The sequence below is a fragment of the Sminthopsis crassicaudata genome, chromosome 4 (genome assembly GCF_048593235.1).
Source record: "Sminthopsis crassicaudata isolate SCR6 chromosome 4, ASM4859323v1, whole genome shotgun sequence".
Lineage (NCBI taxonomy): Eukaryota > Metazoa > Chordata > Mammalia > Dasyuromorphia > Dasyuridae > Sminthopsis > Sminthopsis crassicaudata.
The window spans coordinates 464,006,657-464,025,067 of record NC_133620.1 but is presented as its reverse complement, the minus strand read 5'-3'; the positions used below and the strand labels follow the sequence as shown (position 1 = coordinate 464,025,067).

At 43.9% G+C, this 18,411-nt stretch overlaps 1 protein-coding gene across 1 annotated transcript in view; it reads left to right on the top strand.

Moving 5' to 3' along the window:
• LOC141540958 (uncharacterized) overlaps window positions 1–10,109 on the top strand; it is a 47,321-nt gene extending 37,212 nt beyond the window's left edge. The window contains exons 2-7 of the mRNA XM_074264911.1: window positions 2,321–2,466; window positions 2,607–2,688; window positions 2,781–2,878; window positions 3,445–3,565; window positions 4,719–4,870; window positions 8,846–10,109. Of these exons, the coding sequence (XP_074121012.1) occupies window positions 2,321–2,466; window positions 2,607–2,688; window positions 2,781–2,878; window positions 3,445–3,565; window positions 4,719–4,870; window positions 8,846–8,921 (675 nt within the window). The 3' untranslated portion in view covers window positions 8,922–10,109. The remainder of the gene's footprint in view (window positions 1–2,320; window positions 2,467–2,606; window positions 2,689–2,780; window positions 2,879–3,444; window positions 3,566–4,718; window positions 4,871–8,845) is intronic.
• The last annotated feature ends 8,302 nt before the right edge of the window (window positions 10,110–18,411 follow it).

The following is an 18,411-nucleotide window of genomic DNA, read 5'->3' as shown; positions in this document are numbered from 1 at the left end:
GTGCCCCCCTAGCCACGTGTGACACGGGTAAATATGTGATCCGGGATCTGGCTGGTCTCCTTTCTGAGAGAAACTGAAATTTCTACTTTGGTGGAAAAGAGGAGAGAATAAAAAGGTACCATCCCTCCTGTCAGTTTGGGAGGCAACAAGCAAGATTCAGCACCACTGAGGCTGGATGGTCTCTCCTCTATTCTCCTAAATCCAAAAGGGGTCCCAGGCCAAATCTACTGAACATCAGATATCCATAGTGTAAGGGGATGATAAGAACTTCAGAATAAAAGCCTCTTTCTCTGATTGTTCTTAAAGGGAAGAAGAATAGCTTGCCTCTTTCCCACTAAATACGTTAAATAGTAGGTGAAAGAAAACACAACAGTAAATGAGCTCTTTCACTAAGAGTTAAGATCTTAACTCAATCAAAGAGGGATAGAATGAATACATCAATCAGGCTGATGTCTAATTTTTTTTTTCTAGTTCCAACTCTTCAAAAATTTTTTTAAAATATAAAACTTTTTATTTTCAAAACACATGTATAGTTTTCAGCATTCACCGTTGCAAAATGTTGTGTTCTGATTTTTCCTCTCCCTCTCTTTCCCCTTCCTCCTTTCTTAGATGGCAAGTAATTCAATATTTGTCCAACTCTTTTTTTTCTGGTTCTACATGTATATTAACTTTTTAAAAATTAATTTTATAATTATAATTTTTTTGACATTATATATGCATGAGTAATTTTTTTATAACATTATCCCTTGTATTCCTTTTTCCAGATTTTCCCCTCCCTCCCCTAGATAACAGGCAATCTCATACATTTTACATATGTTACAGTATAATCTAGATACAGTATATGTGTGTAAATCCAATTTTCTTGTTGCATGTAAAGAATTGTATTCTGAAGGTATAAGTAACCTGGGTAGATAGATAGTAGTGCTATATATATATATATATATATATATATATATATATATATATATATATAACTTTTAAAATGCACGTTTATTTATGAATCATGTTGGGAGAGAAAAATCAGAACAAAAGGGGAAAACCATGACAGAAGAAAAAAAACACAGAAAAAAAAAAAAGCCAACATGTCTGCTTTTTAGCAGGTACTCAAGGCTAAATACTTGGGACTGGAATCTCCACTTGTCTGTGATACCAGGGAGTTCACAGTTACCTCCCTCCATCACTTCCTAAGCATTTGTCTCCTTTCCTACCCAGAAGTCTCTGCTAACTCAGATCACTTGGCCAATCAGAAGGCCTGTCTCCATCCTCAATTCAATGCATCAGGGCCGTCCCTTAGAAAATCCACTACAGACTTGGAATAAAAGGATTTGATAGGTGACTTTTCCACTTTTCTACCTTCTGGAACCAGCTACATCTTTAGCCTTCTTCCCCTTCTCTTTCCCCAGTGTAGTTTTTTTTTTTTTTCTTTAAGGAGATGGCCACCGTCTTCCCTTCTCCGTGCTCTAGGACACTGTTCTTTGGGTAAGAAAATTTCACTCTTGGGTCTTTCCTGGAAGGTCAGGCCACCGGGTCACAAAGACACTGGACTATGGCCATAGATTTGGCCAGCTCCAGAGGGCACAGAGTCAGGCAAACTTTCCCTGCTATTTTGGGCCAGTTTTGCTACTGTCTTCCTATGGCCTGAGGTGACAAAGCACTGAGGGTCAGAGAAAGGGCTGAAGGGAGGTAAGCCAATGGGGTGAGGTAGAAAGAGCATTAGGCTTGGGGTTCAATCCCATCTTTTCTGCTTCCTGGAACTCTTATGCTCTAGGATAGACTTCTAGAATCTCTTCCAGACCTAAATCTACTCCTTCTAATTCCCGAAAGGCTGGGAAGAGACTATAGGATTGAAGGTTCCTCAGTGACCATCTTCTTCAATGGCCTCATTTGAAAGATTGGGCAGTTTGAGGCCCAAGGAAGTCTGGGGATTTAGGGTTATAGATGTGATTTATAAGGAAACAGGCCCCAGGCCCCAGCCAGCTCTTTGGTTTCCTGAGCCAGGGACAAGGGATTTTAGTGGGGAAGGAAATAAGCAAAATGTAGGTACAGACACAATTATCAGGGTCAGGGAATGGGGAGTTTGGGCTTACTCCCAGGGTTCTGAGCAGAAGCCCCCCCCCCCCCTTGATGACTTTAACAACATGGGGCTTGCTGCTACCTTATAATGTTCCCTTCCTCCCTTCCCCCCCCGAATTCTTAGAGGTTCCTTTGCTTGGGCTTTCTGGTTTCTGAGAGCCTCAGGTTATGGCACCTTTAGGACCCAGCTGAGAGCTGAAGGAAAGGGCCCCTGGCTTGGGAGCTGTGACCCGTCAGGGTGGAGTAGAGCCGGGGGAGAGGGCAGGGGTGGGGCCCTAGTGACTCTATCAATCAGGAAGGTCAAAGGACCAGGTCTTTCCTCAGCCCCACCCAGGGAACTGGAAGCTCAGGTCCTGGGCCATCTCCCCCTGAGGTAACCTTGACTCCCAGAGGGTAAGTAGCCTTCCTCTTGGGGTAAGACTCCAGGCAGTGGGGGAGTGGAAGATGGCTTGAGGAAGTCTCCTCCTCCCCCTGGGGTGAGGAAAGCTGGAATGGGAGGGACAGGGTCATGATGACAACACCCCCTCTCCTAGAAACCAGCTGGCAGACAGAGACAGCCGGCAGCCAGAGCACACAGGCCCGCAGGAAGGCAGGAAGACCCCACAGCAGAGGCAGGTAAGGAGCTCCCCCTTCCTGAGCTGCTCCCTCCTTCCGTGGGACCCTGATTACCCCACCCTCCTAACCCCACCCCCCTCATTTCCTTGCAGCAGAGCAGAGGGCTGCTGGAGGCCAGAGCCCTGGGGGAGGCCGAGGAAAAGGCTGCTTTGCAACAGGTCACCAAGGAACGGGATGACGCCATAGCCAAGTAAGGAGGGGAGCCCTGTTGGGCTTGGGGGGGAGGGCAGCTGAAGAACCCAGTAAGGCAGGGAGCCCTGTTGGGCTTGGGGGGGAGGGCAGCTGAAGAACCCAGCACAGAGAAGAGCTCCTCCATTGTCTCCCAGCATTGCTAAGACAGGAGATGTTCTCAGCTGCCTGCCAGGGAGTCCTTGGAAGTCCTTTTCTTCTTCCCATGTTTTCCAAGTTCCTTTTTCCAGATAAAATATGACTATAAATGGTTTAGATTACTTCTATTCCCTTCCTATTTAGAGGAAAGTGAAAAATCCAAATGTGTGAGCTTGGATTTTTGAAAGTTGTGTCCAGATGTTCTAAATCAAAATAAGATTGGTAGGGAAATACCCCCCTTCCCCTTCCCTCCCCTGCCCCAGTCTAGTTCCTTCTCTGGGAAATAGAGGTTGGATTAGGTCACCTCCAAGGCTGTTCTCTCTCTATGCACTCTGGGCTCCCCCCCCTTCCCCTGTCCCTGCTGCTCCCAGACCAAAGGCCTAAGACCCAGGATGGGGCTGAGGCTGAGCCTTCTCCCCCTCCCCAAAGGAAGCTGGCGGTGGAAGCTGAACTGGGCATCTGCAGGGCCAAACTCCAAGCCGTGGAGAGGCAGCTGCTGGACGTGCTGAAGGAGAAACTGGTGCTGATGGAGGAGGTGGAGGCCTGGAAGGTAGGAGAGGGGAGGCTGAGGGCCTGTGTGTGTAACAGTGTGTGTGTGTGTAACTGTGGGTTTGTGTATGTGTAACTTGGTGTGTATATAATTATGTGTAACTGTATGGATGTGTAACTGTGTAACTATATATAATTGTGTTTGTATTTGTATATGTAACTGTGTGTGACTGTGTTTTTGTATGTGTAACTCTGTGTATATATAACTGTAACTATGGATGTGTAACTGTGTAAAACAGTGTATTGTATGTGTGTAACGATAACAGTATCTGTGTAACTGTGTTAAGTATGTAACTTTTTGTAACTGTATGTGTGTAACTGTATGTGTATGTAACTATGTAACTGTATATGTATGTAACTATGTGTGTGTGACTGTATATGTAACTTTTGTGTACATAATTATGTGTAACTGTATGGATGTGTAACTGTGTAACTATATGTAATTGTGTTTGTATTTGTATATGTAACTGTGTGTGACTGTGTTTTTGTATGTGTAACTCTGTGTATATATAACTGTAACTATGGATGTGTAACTGTGTAAAACAGTGTATTGTATGTGTGTAACGATAACAGTATCTGTGTAACTGTGTTAAGTATGTAACTTTTTGTAACTGTATGTGTGTAACTGTATGTGTATGTAACTGTATATGTATGTAACTATGTGTGTGTGACTGTATATGTAACTTTGTGTGTACATAATTATGTGTAACTGTATGGATGTAATTGTGTTTGTATGGATGTGCAACTGTGTGTATGTAAAACTGTATGTATAACTGTAAGTATGTAACTGTGTAACTATATGTAACTATGTTTGTATGTATGTAACTATATTTGTATTTGTATATGTAACTGTGTATGAATGTACATGTGTAACTGTGTGATTGTGTTTGTGTATGTGTGTGTAACTGTGTATATATAACTATGTGTAACTGTATGTGTGTTTGTGTGTGTAATTCTGTGTGTGTATATGTGTCTGTGTGTGTAACTGTGTGTAATTCTGTGTGTGTAACTGTGTGTGTGTGTGTGTGTGTGTGTGTGTGTGTGTGTGTGTTTGCCAGGAGAGGGGCACAACCTTCACCCCAGAGCATCCACATTTCTGCTTCCACTCCTGGGCAGACCCTCTATTCAACCGGTGGTGTCCCTTTCCTCCCCAGGATGATATCCAGGAGCTGGTCAGCCGACAGATTCGGAGCCAGATGCAGAGAGAAGAGAGTGATTCCAGGGGGGACACAACCCCTACCTCAGGCTCCAGACCCCAGGCTGGCCTAATCACCCACTTCTCCCAGAGGCAGTGGAGATGGCGGAGGTGAGAGAGCTCAGCTAATGCTGGTGGAGGGGCTGGAAGTAGCTTTATTCAATAAAATCTGAAACCCTGGTTACGGTGTCCATTCTGAATCAAAGGAAAGACCATCTAGAAAGAACTTGGGATCTGAAGGGTCTTGGGGCTGGGATCTGCATTTCCACCTTTGCTCACGATGGAGCCCCCTCTCCCTTCCTTTCTTCCAGTAACTGGCCTTTTAGACTCTTATTCCAGAGGCTGAAGCCGGCTCAGCCTCCCTGAGGGAAAGGTCACTGAGGTCCTGAGGGAGAGGGAACAGCTTCTAAGGCCAGACATTTCAGATCCTGGCTGGAATCTTGGGGTTGCTCAGTGACCCATCATGACAGGATCTAAGTTAGCAGGAATATGTACTCGTGACTAGGCCTTTGGGGACAGGGGGAGCCGCTCAGAGGAAGACATAGCCAGGAGGAGCTCAAGAGTAAAGTAGAAGTGGAGATGAGTGGGGATGGAGAATTAAAGAGTTGGAAAGCGGAGGGAGGCACTCTATGGGAGCTGAGGTTATCTAGTCTCCCTTCAGAGCTGAGGAGACCCTACTCTCCCAAACTCTGGAATAACTTGAACCCCAATTGCTCCAAACCTTGTTGATGGAAATTCCACCTGGAACCAGGAGCTGGGAAGCTCCATTCTGTGGGCCAGCCTCACTGGATGCAGGAGAAGGTAGCTCCTCAGAGGATAAAGGAAAGGATTTCGGGAGCCGGAGGAAGTCCCTCATTTTACCTCCTTGCTGGGACAGGACTTCCGTGTTCACTGTTATGCATTCTCCCTGTTGGTCTCCATCGCATTGGTGAGAAGGAACAGCTGGGTCCTGGAGAGTCAGGTGGGTTGGTGGGAGCTGGTGCCCTGGCTCAGCCGCTGCACTCATCTGGACCCTGGGCCTGGATTCTTCATTCAAGGCCCAGGTGCAGCTTTTCCAAGCTCCAGTCCAGTCTAATAGAACTCTGAATTCCTTCCGTGGCCCTCTCCCTGCTCTGTTCTGGTTCTTTCTCTGCCCTTGTAATTATGTGTCCCTCCTTCACTCCTCCCACTTTCTGTATCCTCCACCCTCTAGTTCACTGTCCTTGGAGCTCACATTTCTCCTTCTCATGACCTCAAACTCAAATATTTGTCTTGTGTAACCCATCTCTCCATACTTATGCTTTACCTAAGGATTTTGAACTTTCCTAAATGCACTCAAGCTGGATTTGATACAAATCTTTCATATATTTACCTCTGAAAAGGAAAGCTGGTTATTGGATCATATCCAACTTAGATATTAAAAGATAGCTTTTTTTTTTTTTTTTTTGGTTGCTAAGGCAATTGGGGTCAAGTGACTTGCCCAGGGTCACACAGCTAAGAAATGTTAAGTGTCTGAGGCCAGATTTGAACTCAGGTCCTCCTGACTTCAGGGCTGGTGCTCTATTCACTTTGCCATCTACCTTTCCAAGAGATACCCTTTTGAACCCTTTTAAGATGCCATCTGTCCTGTTCTCATGTTGAGTTGGAAAAGTGAGGCCATTCAGGAGGCAGTTCCTCAAACCTAATCTTAAATCCAGAAATCCCCTACTGCTTGATTTCCAATGGGACTCAGGGTGATGGGTCATAGAAAATCCTCTATTTCTATAGGACCACATTTTCTGCTTCCTACCCATCGTAGACTCGTAGCCCTAAGCCACTTTTGACACCATAACTTATTTTCAGGATATGATGGATTCCTGACACTGCAGGAATATGGGATGCTTCTGACTGTGGAGAAAGTTGGTGTTCTAGGCTCTGGGCCTAAACCCCATCTGCTACAGCACCAGGATTAAGGCTATGGCCTTCTCTCATTGTGTTTCCAAGGAAGACGCAGAACACTAGTCCAAGTTGAGGCAGGAGAGCTTGCGGGTCAGCGCTCATGGCGGGAAAGCAGCTGGAATTGTGTGCTCTCTCTGGGTCTCTGGGCACCCACCTTTAGCTTCTGGGAACTGGGACTTGGAGCTCTCATTCTCCCCCAACTCCTCCTTTTTGGCCCTTCCTCCATCGTGGCGGTGCTGACTTACTGTGTTGGTCATGGGCCAAGGGTCAAGCCAATATTAAGGTCTTAGCATGTATAAGATATGTGTTGGACATAAAAAGAAAATAAAAAGCATTTCCTTTCTTCAAGGAGTGTACACTGTCAGGATGGAGGGGCTGGGCTTTTACTTTACCCAAGTAAGCAAATACAGGGTTCATAAAATGGAATTTTCAAAGTGTAAACAAAGTTATTTCAAAATATAATGACCGTGTTAGGCCCTAAATAAGAAATACAAGAAGATAAACCTTTCTACCCCTTTGCAGAAGAAAGGGATTAAAGGTGTAGAATATAGTATATTATGTCAGGATTTTTTTTTTTTTTTTTTGCTGTATTGATATGAATTTTTTTTCCTCCTTTTAAGGGAGGAGGAAACTCTAGGAGGAGGGAACAGGAAGGATACAGGGGAAAATGTAGGTGACATTTAAAAAATCAACAAAATCAATTTAAAGAATAATTTCAAGGAGAAGGGAGTGCTAGTAAATCTAGTACATGGCATCTGGCTTGTGTCTGAAGGAAACTTGGGATTCCACATCATGGAGGTAAAGAAAGAAAGCCAGGTCGAGGAGGATCTTTGGGCAGTTGTTGGATGGGAGATCCAGTGTCACATTAGGGGAGCAGCTGGCAGGACAGGTTGACCAAAATAAGTTGACTGAAGGGAAGTCATTTGAAATCAGATTGAAAAGGTAGGTAGAAACCAGACTGGACACGGTTTCCAATGTCAGGCATTATGATTTTGGATATTCAGGATGCAAGAGGGAGCCACTAAAACTTTTCAAATGGAGAAGGGGAGGGAATATCATGAAATCATTTTGAGAATAGAAATTTGGCAACTATGTAAAGGATTGAACAGCAAAGAGAATGGAGGTAGGAAGAACTATCAGGAAGGTATTGGAATAGAACTAGGGGAGAGGGTTATAGACCCAAGCTATTGTAAGAGACAGTATAAATGAGAAAAAAAGGAACCTATGGAGGGATAGTTAGTTGGTGTAGTGGATAGAGCACCAGCCCTGAAGTCAGCAGGCCTCAGACACAACACTTCCTGGCTGTGTGATCCTGGGTAAGTCATTTAACCCCAATTGCCTTAGCAAAAAAAGAAACATGGGAAGGAGGTTGTGATGTTAGGATAGGTGAGCCTTGGCAACGGATTAGATGCATGAGCCTCAGTGACTGAAAGGATGGCCCTTGATGGAAATGGGGAAATTTGGAGACAGCTGGCCCAAGAAGGTGGAAGATGATGGGTCAATTCAGGGACCATCATGGCAGAGCAAGAACATCACAGAGTCTGGCCCTGAGAAAATCAGTTCTGGGGTCACTGACTTCCTCCCCTAGAGATAGAGTTAGAAGGGACCTTTAAGGGCCTGATCTGACCCCAAGTTCTACCCAGATCTCCTTGCTGCACTGTTTCCCATGAACCTGCAACAATTTGACTCCTAGATCGTTCTTGGATGCTCTCTAGTTGAGTTCACTGGTTCAGTGATGTAGACCCTAAAGAGCTAGAGGCCCTTTTCTTGTTTACTTTTTTCTTACCCTTTTGGGGAAAGCATAGGGTTAAGAGCAAAATCTTTGCCTATGTAGTGTCAAAGAAAGGGTGGGAAGGACATCAGAAATGCTGTAAACCAAGGTTGAGGCAGCTTTACCTTTGACTAGATCCTAGGCAATTCATCTAATCTCTATCCATTTCCTTATCTTTAAAATGGGCACAATAATGCTTTTGCTATATGGTTCATAGAGTAGGACCAATAACCCATTTGTTAAGTTTCTTTTTTTTTTAATAAGTAATTAAAATAAAAAATAAGTAATTTTTAAGCTCAAGAGGCTTGGGAATCACAAGTATTTTGTAAAATATACTATATTGGTTAGAGTGTATGCAGTGGAAATCACTTTGTGTTTACTCTGCATATATTTCATAGGAGAGACAGTGGACTGAAGCAGATGGAGAACTGGACTTCCAGGCAGGAGGAAATGGGTTCCTATTTTGCACACTAGCTGTGTGACTCTGGGCCAGTCAATCCCTCAGTGTCCCCAGAAAATTGCAGAAGATGAAATGTGGCAGAACAGGCTCAGATGTGCATTGACAGAAAGAATTTCTTCCTGGAAGCCTGCCCAGGCTAATGAAGTCACAGAACTGGTCTCCCCGGAATCAGCTTAGGCCAAGCAAAATCACCACCTAAGGCCAAGAGATCTGGGATCCTAGACAGCTGGAAGGGCCCTCAGGAACATCTACTTAAATCCAATTCCTGGGAAAGTCAAGATACCTCCTGGTGATGTCATTGCTCCTCTTGGAAAACAGGATGAACAGCAACAACTTCAGCCTCTTTGTTCAAAGTCACCAGGTAGGAAACATCACCGGCAGGATTTGAATCTAGGTCAATCACTTGACTAATATTAATTAAACACCTATTATGAGTTCCTGGCGAGCCTATGGAGGAAGGAAGACAGGAATGAAACCATCCCTTTAAGCTGAGGGTTTACATTCCACATAGTGAGATCATAAATTTAGCACCTGGAGGAACTTTAGAAATTAACTCCACCTCTCCCCTTTTATGGATGAGGAAACTGAGGCTGGCTCATAAAGGTCATAGGTGTCAGAGGTCAGATGCAAATCCAGATGTTCTTGTCATCCACTCAGATGTGAGAAAACTCCCCAGAGCATCAGAACTAGATTGAAATGGAACTGGGAAATGTGAAACAAAATAAATATAAATAAAAATACAACAAAACTTAGATAGTATTAGCGAGGTTTTCTAAGTAACATGGAGCTTTCTATTTTGACCCTACTGTACTAAACTGTCAGGATCAGGGTTCTTCCCAGGGTACCATACTGTCTTCAGCTAGAGGAAGGCAAGCAAGAAAAGTGGGTAGACTCCTTGTAGGGATAAGAAGGTATAGATGAGTGCTTCCTTCTCTTCTTCCTCCCTCCCTTGTTTCTTCTTTTTTTCCTTCCTTCCTTTCTTCCTCTTTCCCTCCCTTCCTCCCTCTTTCCCTTCCTTCCTTCCATCCTTCCTTCCTTCCATCCTTCCTTCCTTCCTTCCTTCCTTCCTTCCTTCCTTCCTTCCTTCCTTCCTTCCTTCCTTCCTTCCTTCCTTCCTTCCTTCCTTCCTTCCTTCCTTCCTTCTTTCCCTCCCTCCCTCCTTCTCTCTCTCTCTCTTTCTTTCTTTCTTCGATGGTGTTGTGTGTGTGTGTGTGTGTGTGTGTGTGTGTGTGGTGTCCAAACCTGTCACTCCCATCTGATAGATTCTCTAGATTCTCTCCGTTAATACAAATCTGTAACTCCTCAGAGAGCCTCCTGAGTGTGATGAGAGGCTAAGTAATTTGCCATACTGCTAGCAGATGATAGAGTTAAGGCTAGAACTCGGGTCTTTCTACTTTCTATCCACTCTCCCAGGCGGCCTCTTTTACATCACATGCCCCTACTTTGTTATCTTATATACCTGTATGTGTGTGTGTGTGTGTATATACACATATACATACATGAACCTGCTGCCTCTCTTGTTAGAAAGGAAGCTCCTTGGAGGCAGAGACTGTTTAATTTTAATTTTTTATTCCCACTTAGTTTTTAATCACAGTACCTGGTAACAAAGTCCTTGATAAAAGCTAGTTGCTTGATTAGTTGTATGAGCCAAGGATATATTTGTTGTTTTTCAGCCATTTTTCACTTTTGTCTAGCTTTAAATGATCCTATTTGGAGTTTTCTTGGCCAAGATATTGGAGTGGTCGGCCATTTCCTTCTCCAGCTCATTTTACATATGAGGAAACTGAGGCAAACAGGGGTCAGTGACTTGCTCAGAATCAACCAACAAGTCTGTCGGGATTTGAACTCAGTCTTCCTGACTCCAGGCCTGGCACTGGTGCCACCTAGTGGCCCTTACAGGCATATAACCTATTGTTATAGGAAATCTAAAGAGGAACTCCAATATTCTGGCTTCCTCAGGGCTCTCAAGTCCTATTCCAGGACATGATCACATGCAGGCAGTGGGCAGTCTGCCAGAAAGCCAGAGAGAGGAAGGCAGGCCAGTACTTGGTGGGGTATCCTCCTGGCTCCACCAGCAAGCTTCCCAATGGAGCCAGGCTCGGTCCACTCTTGCCCCAGCCACTTTACAAAAGTCCTACTCATCCCTCGATAACATTCATGACTCCCAGGAGAAATTGCTTCTGTTCTCTTCTGTCAAACCATTCTCTGTGATCCCCTGTTTTCTGACATGGCAGAAACAGTCATCTCACAACACCTCCCCTGATGGGGCACACCTAGGATTAGGAAAGATGCCAGACTGAGGACTAGGGAAGAAGGACTGGGTTTTAGATGCTGATCCAACAATGAGTGACTGTGTGAGCTTGGACAGCTCCTATCCCTTCTCTGGGCCTCAGTTTCTCACTCTGTAAAATGAGGTAGTTGGATTAGCTGGCTTTTGAGGTCTCTTCTAACTCTGTACCATATGATAGATCTAAAGTATGGGGCTTTTATTTGTGGCAAGAACCCCTTTGGCAGCTGACTTCTGAAGCCTATGGACCTCTATTCAGAAAAATACTTTTAAAAGCACAAACCAAAATATAACATTATAAAAAAGGAATTCTATCAAAAATGTAAATTTTTTTCCATCCAAGTTCAGGATTTTTCTGAAATCTATCTAAGGGCTTGCTAAAGATCTATGAACCCCAACTTAATCTCTCCTCTATGGCTAGATAGGCTGCCTAGCCCTTGGGAAAGGTTGTCAGTAGCAGAGAGAGCCTGGCTGACATTTGTTTTGTTGCCTAAAGCTTGCTCACCAAGTCTTGGGAATGGACTAAGCTCTCAAACCCCCTACAGGAGGCTTCTGGGAAGAAGGAAAGAGGACTGAGGTAGGAGGAGAATTAATTACCCAAAGGCTTCTCTCCTTCTTAAGCCCCTCTCTCCTTTCTCCTAAGTCCCATTCATCTTTGTTTTGTCTTATTGGAAGTCGAAGGTACTCTGATGTAGGAGGGATGGGAGTGATGAAGCAGTTTCCTGGAGGTCAAGGAAATGAGCGTTGCAGAGCTTCTAGTTTTGTTATTGGGAAATGGAACTTGCATCCTGCAGTGTTAGTGTGGAAAGCCCCTGTAAGATGGAGTTACTTAAGATGATTTTTTTTACACTTGAGATTCTTGCTTTCCTTCCTTCCTTCCTTCCTTCCTTCCTTCCTCCCTCCCTCCCTCCCTCCCTCCCTCCCTTCCCTTCCTTCCTTCCTTCCTTCCTTCCTTCCTTCCTTCCTTCCTTCCTTCCTTCCTTCCTTCCTCCCTTCCCTTCCTTCCTCCCTCCCTTCCTTCCTTCCTTCCTTCCTTCCTTCTTTCCTTCCTTCCTTCCTTCCTTCCTTCCTTCCTTCCTTCCTTCCTCCCTTCCTTCCTCCCTCCCTTCCTTCCTTCCTTCCTTCCTTCCTTCCTTCCTTCCTTCCTTCCTTCCTTCCTTCCTTCCTTCCTTCCTTCCTCCCTTCCTTCCTTCCTTCCTTCCTTCCTTCCTTCCTTCCTTCCTTCCTTCCTTCCTTCCTCCCTCCCTCCCTCCCTTCCTTCCTTCTTTTCTTCCTTCCTTCCTCCCTCCCTCCCTTCCTTCCTCATTCTTTCCTTCCTTCCCTTCCTCCCTTCCTTCCTTCCTCCTTCTCTCCCTCCCTCCCTCCTTTCCTTCCTCCTTCTCTCCCTCCCTTCCTCCCTGCCTGCCTCTCTTCCTTCCTTCCTTCCTTCCTTCCTTCCTTCCTTCCTTCCTTCCTTCCTTCCTTCCTTCCTCCCTCCCTCCCTCCCTTCCTTCTTTCCTTCCTTCCTTCCTCCCTCCCTCCCTCCCTCCCTTCCTTCCTTCTTTCCTTCCTTCCTCCCTCCCTCCCTCCCTTCCTTCCTCCTTCTTTCCTTCCTTCCTTCCTTCCTTCCTTCCTTCCTCCCTCCCTCCCTCCCTCCCTCCCTTCCTTCCTTCCTTCCTTCCTTCCTTCTTTCCTTCCTTCCTTCCTTCCTTCCTTCCTTCCTTCCTCCCTTCCTTCCTCCCTCCCTTCCTTCCTTCCTTCCTTCCTTCCTTCCTTCCTTCCTTCCTTCCTTCCTTCCTTCCTTCCTTCCTCCCTTCCTTCCTTCCTTCCTTCCTTCCTTCCTTCCTTCCTTCCTTCCTTCCTTCCTTCCTCCCTCCCTCCCTCCCTTCCTTCCTTCTTTTCTTCCTTCCTTCCTCCCTCCCTCCCTTCCTTCCTCATTCTTTCCTTCCTTCCCTTCCTCCCTTCCTTCCTTCCTCCTTCTCTCCCTCCCTCCCTCCTTTCCTTCCTCCTTCTCTCCCTCCCTTCCTCCCTGCCTGCCTCTCTTCCTTCCTTCCTTCCTTCCTTCCTTCCTTCCTTCCTTCCTTCCTTCCTTCCTTCCTCCCTCCCTCCCTCCCTTCCTTCTTTCCTTCCTTCCTTCCTCCCTCCCTCCCTCCCTCCCTTCCTTCCTTCTTTCCTTCCTTCCTCCCTCCCTCCCTCCCTTCCTTCCTCCTTCCTTCCTTCCTTCCTTCCTTCCTTCCTTCCTTCCTCCCTCCCTCCCTCCCTCCCTCCCTTCCTTCCTTCCTTCCTTCCTCCCTCCCTCCCTCCCTCCCTCCCTTCCTTCCTTCCTTCCTTCCTTCCTTCCTTCCTTCCTTCCTTCCTTCCTTCCTTCCTTCCTTCCTTCCTCCCTCCCTTCCTTCCTTCCTTCCTTCCTTCCTTCCTTCCTTCCTTCCTTCCTTCCTTCCTCCCTTCCTTCCTTCCTTCCTTCCTTCCTTCCTTCCTCCCTCCCTCCCTCCCTTCCTTCCTTCTTTTCTTCCTTCCTTCCTCCCTCCCTCCCTTCCTTCCTCATTCTTTCCTTCCTTCCCTTCCTCCCTTCCTTCCTTCCTCCTTCTCTCCCTTCCTCCCTCCTTTCCTTCCTCCTTCTCTCCCTCCCTTCCTCCCTGCCTGCCTCTCTTCCTTCCTTCCTTCCTTCCTTCCTTCCTTCCTTCCTTCCTTCCTTCCTTCCTTCCTTCCTTCCTTCCTTCCTTCCTTCCTTCCTTCCTTCCTCCCTCCCTCCCTTCCTTCCTTCTTTCCTTCCTTCCTTCCTCCCTCCCTCCCTCCCTCCCTTCCTTCCTTCTTTCCTTCCTTCCTCCCTCCCTCCCTCCCTCCCTTCCTTCCTCCTTCTTTCCTTCCTTCCCTTCTTCCCTTCCTTCCTTCCTCCTTCTCTCCCTCCCTCCCTCCTTTCCTTCCTCCTTCTCTCCCTCTCTCCCTTCCTTCCTTCCCTCCTCCTTCCCTTTTCTCCCTAGATCTCTTGGGGATACACCATTATATTTCCCTCTTTTGCCCCTTTTCACTCCTCCAGCACAAATGAATGAAAAGCTTTTATCAAGGGCTTCCTATGAGACAAGCACTGGGCTAAATCCCAGGATGCAAATATAAAAGTGAAACAGCTTCTTCTCAAGGAGAGAATTTTGGTCTGGGGAATCACAAACATAGCAAGTATACTCAACCAGAGGCAGACTGTTACATCTCCCCATCAGGGGTTCTAGGGGGACCCTGAGTGGTTTGGGCTATCTCTTCTTGAATACTGTCTGAGTCCTTACTGGTTTTGCTCTTCCCACCAATTGTGACTGACTAGTACTCTTATTCCAGTCAGTCAATAAATATTAAGTACCTGCTATATGTCAAACTTTGTTTTAAGCATTTCTTCCCTTCTCCCTCCGCTTAATTAATTCCTTTATTTGTTAAGCAATTACAAAGAAATATTTAATTTGAAAATATAGCAAGAACAAAAGTATGAACATTTCTCTCTAATCTATACAGAGTAATAAGATATTTTTAGCCTGAATAAAGCAGAAAAACAATTTGGAAAGGTGGGGGATGTGGGAGAGGGGAGAGTATTTTTCTCTTCTCTCAGAGTTAATAAGAGCTGAATAAAAGTATTTCTGTGCAGTGGGGAAGACTTAGTTAAGGTTAGGTGGATCTGGTGGCCATAGTTTATCAGTTCATAGATCTAAAGTGAACCTCAGAGGCCATCCAGTCCAAACCCTTTATTTTATAGATTAGTAAACTGAGGCCTACGGAGATTAAGTCATTTGGCTAAAGTCTTCTGACCTCTTCCAATGATACTCCACTGTTGGGATCAAAATGGTAAATCTTGGAGGTAAATTAGGTTTTGGAGCAGGGGAAGGGCAAGAGGGCAAGGCATCCAATGGTAGAGGACCAAGGATTGATAGTCAGAATAATAGACTCTCAGAGCTGGAAGGGATGTCACAGGTTAGAACCCTTAGCTGAACAGACCATTCTGAAAGTGGTTATCTGGTCACCTACTTAGCCATGTAGGCTACACCAGTTTTGAATAGCCCTCATTTGAATCATTTGAATAGATATTTTGAATATCTTTTAAAGTATTTCCCCCCAATACATGTAAAAATAGTTGTCAACATTTATTTTTATAAGACTTTGTGTTCTAAATGTTTTCACTCCCTCCCTTACTACCCTTTTCTGAAGACAGTAATCAATCTGATATAGGTTAAACTATATTTCCATATTTGCATATCTATCATGTTGTGTAAGAAAAAATCAGACCAAAGAAAAAAAACACACACATGAGAATGAAAGAAAGAAACAAATAAAAAGATGTGAATACTCCGCTTTAATCCACACTCAGGCTCCATAGTTCTTTCTCTGGATGTGACCGACACTTTCCATTCCAAGTCTATTGGAATTGCTTTGAATCATCCTATTGTTGAAAAGAGCCAAGTCCATCACACTATGTGCAACATAATCTTGTTGCTGTGTATAATGTTTTCTTGGTTCTGCTCATTTCATTCAGCATCAGTTCGTGTAAGTCTTCCCAGGCTTTTCTGAAATCAGCATGCTCATCACTTCTTACAGAACATTAGTATTTCGTTACTTTCATATACCTTAACTTATTCAGCCGTTCCCCAACTGCCGGGCATCCACTGAGTTTCCAATTCCTTGACTAGTCCTCATTATTAAAGCCTGTCCACACATGATACCTAAATGTTTCTCTTTATAATTTCTCCTATAGGAAAACATAGATTTAGATAGAAGGGAACCCAGATACCGTCCGGTATAATACTCTTATTTTATAATCGAGGAAACAGGCACAGAAATTAAGCTACTGACCCAAGTAGCTTACCTATTATTTTCATATTTGACTTACTACTTACGATCTATTTTATATAGTTAGCAGTAGACCTGGGATTCCAACCCAAAGCCATTATCATCATAGAATCAAGAATTTCCCAGTCAGAAGGGAGCTCAGTAGCCTTTTACTCTGCTGTTGCCGTTCAGTTACGTTTGATTCCTGGTGAGTCCATTTGAGGTTTTCTTGGCAATGATACTGCAGGGGTTTGCTGTTTCCTTCTCTACCTCATTTTACAGATGAGGAAACTGAGGCAAACAGGGTGAAGGATCCCAGCTACTAAATGTCTGGTTGGATTTGAATTCAGAATGATGAATCTTACTGATTCTGAGCCCAGTGCTCTGTGCACTTGCTGCTGACCCGTACACAAAAAGGGAATCCACACTTGGATTCCTGTCAAGCATGCATCTAGCCTCTGCTAAAAAAAAAAAAAAAAAATTACAGCATTATGATTAGAGAGCAATTTATATTATTGTAGTCATTTATTTTTTGATTCTGTTTCCCCACAGTTTGCATTGGTTCCTATAAATCTTCCCATGTTTCTCTGTGTCCTTCATATTCATTGTTTCTTCTGGCTTAGTGATACTCTGTCGCATTCATAGACCAAAATTTGTTTAGCTTTCACTCAATCAGTGGGTTTCTACTTTGTGTCTAGTTCTTTGCTACTGGAAAAAAATAGAGCTATGAATGTTCTTGTATGTAATTTTCTCTCTTTGACCTCTGTCCTGATGGTGGGACTTCTGGGTCAATGGGTATTGATATTTTAGACATTTTCTATCAAATTCCAAAATAATTCTAGAATGTTTGGACCAATTCACAGCTTAAAAAATGGTGTATTAGTATAACTGCTTTTACCCCAGTCCCCCTCACATTTTCTTTTCCTGTCTTTTGTGATCATTGCTAATTTGATGGATATAAGGTGAAAGTTGTTTTGATTTTTCTATTTATTATGATTATTATGTGACTAACTATCAGCAATTCCTTTGAGAACTATTTGTTTATAATATCTTATCACTTATTCATTAAGGAATTGCTCTAGGTCTTTCCCCCCCCCCCCCCCCCCCCCCCTGAGGCTGGGGTTAAGTGACTTGCCCAGGGTCACACAGTTAGGAAGTGGTAAGTGTCTGAGAACAGATTTGAACTCCTGTCCTCCTGAATTCAGGGCTGGTGCTCTATCCACTGCGCCACCTAGCTGCCCCTTCTAGGTCTTGACTATTAATTACCTATATATGTACGGTATATATTTGCTAGTGGATAAAAGGTTAAAGGATAGGAACTGTTTTCAAGAGAAATATAAAGGATCATTTGGAGATCTTTTCCAGGTCACTAATCGTAAGAGAACAACAAAATAAAACAACTTTGATGTTTCTCCTCATACCTTGCAATTTGGTAGAGTTGACTCCCTGCCCCCATCCTCTACTCTGTTTCCAAACAGAAATGTTTAATGTTGGAAGTGCTGTGGAAAGATAAGTACATTAATATTTTGTTGGTGAAAGCTTGGGAAAATGCAAAAAAGTAATGAAATGGTACAAATCTTTAGTGTTATGATCCCATTGTTAAGAATATTTTCCAAGGAAGTCAAAGAAAAAGGTATGAGCTCTCTCTCCTCTCTCTCTCTCTCTCTCTCTCTCTCTCTCTCTCTCTCTCTCTCTCTCCCCCCATATGTATGTATATATATATATATATGCACATATATATTTGAGTGTATATATACACACATAATATTCACTGAAGTATTCTGTGTGGTACCAAATAACTGGAAAGTGGGTGCCTTTTGATTGGGGGAATAAGTAAAAAAAACATGGTATGTGAGTATAATGACATCTTTGTAATAAGAAATGATGAATATGAAGAATTCAGATGTGGAAGGACAGCAATGTACTTTGTAGATTTAGCTAAAATCTAACAGAGACACATTTGATTAATATATAAGATGTTGGCTTGGAGAAAGCTTCTAAGTGCTTTCCTCTTAAAATTAGGGAAACTCTTTCCCTCAAGTAATATATGATTAATAATTTTAAAATGAGAGATGAAAAAATTCAGCAGTGATGAAATAATCAAAGCAAATGCTTTTTATTTATGGGTTTTGAATTATTTTTTAGAAGGAACAAAAATAATATAGGCACACCTTGAGGAAATCTGTTTTCTAGGCAAAGGTACTCTCTATTCTAGCCAAGTCACTTAGTAAAACTGAGGTTACTCCTTCCATTAATGTATTAATCCTCCAGTGCCTAAGAACTCTCCCTGCTAAGACTAGGTCCTTGATTCTAGGAAGATAAAGAATATTAGACCAAAGAGATAATTAGGATACTAATTCTTAGTTTTTCTAACTCTGTGGAGACTTTCCTGCTAAGAAGTTCCATGCAATCATGGAAAAATTGAAGAGAATTAA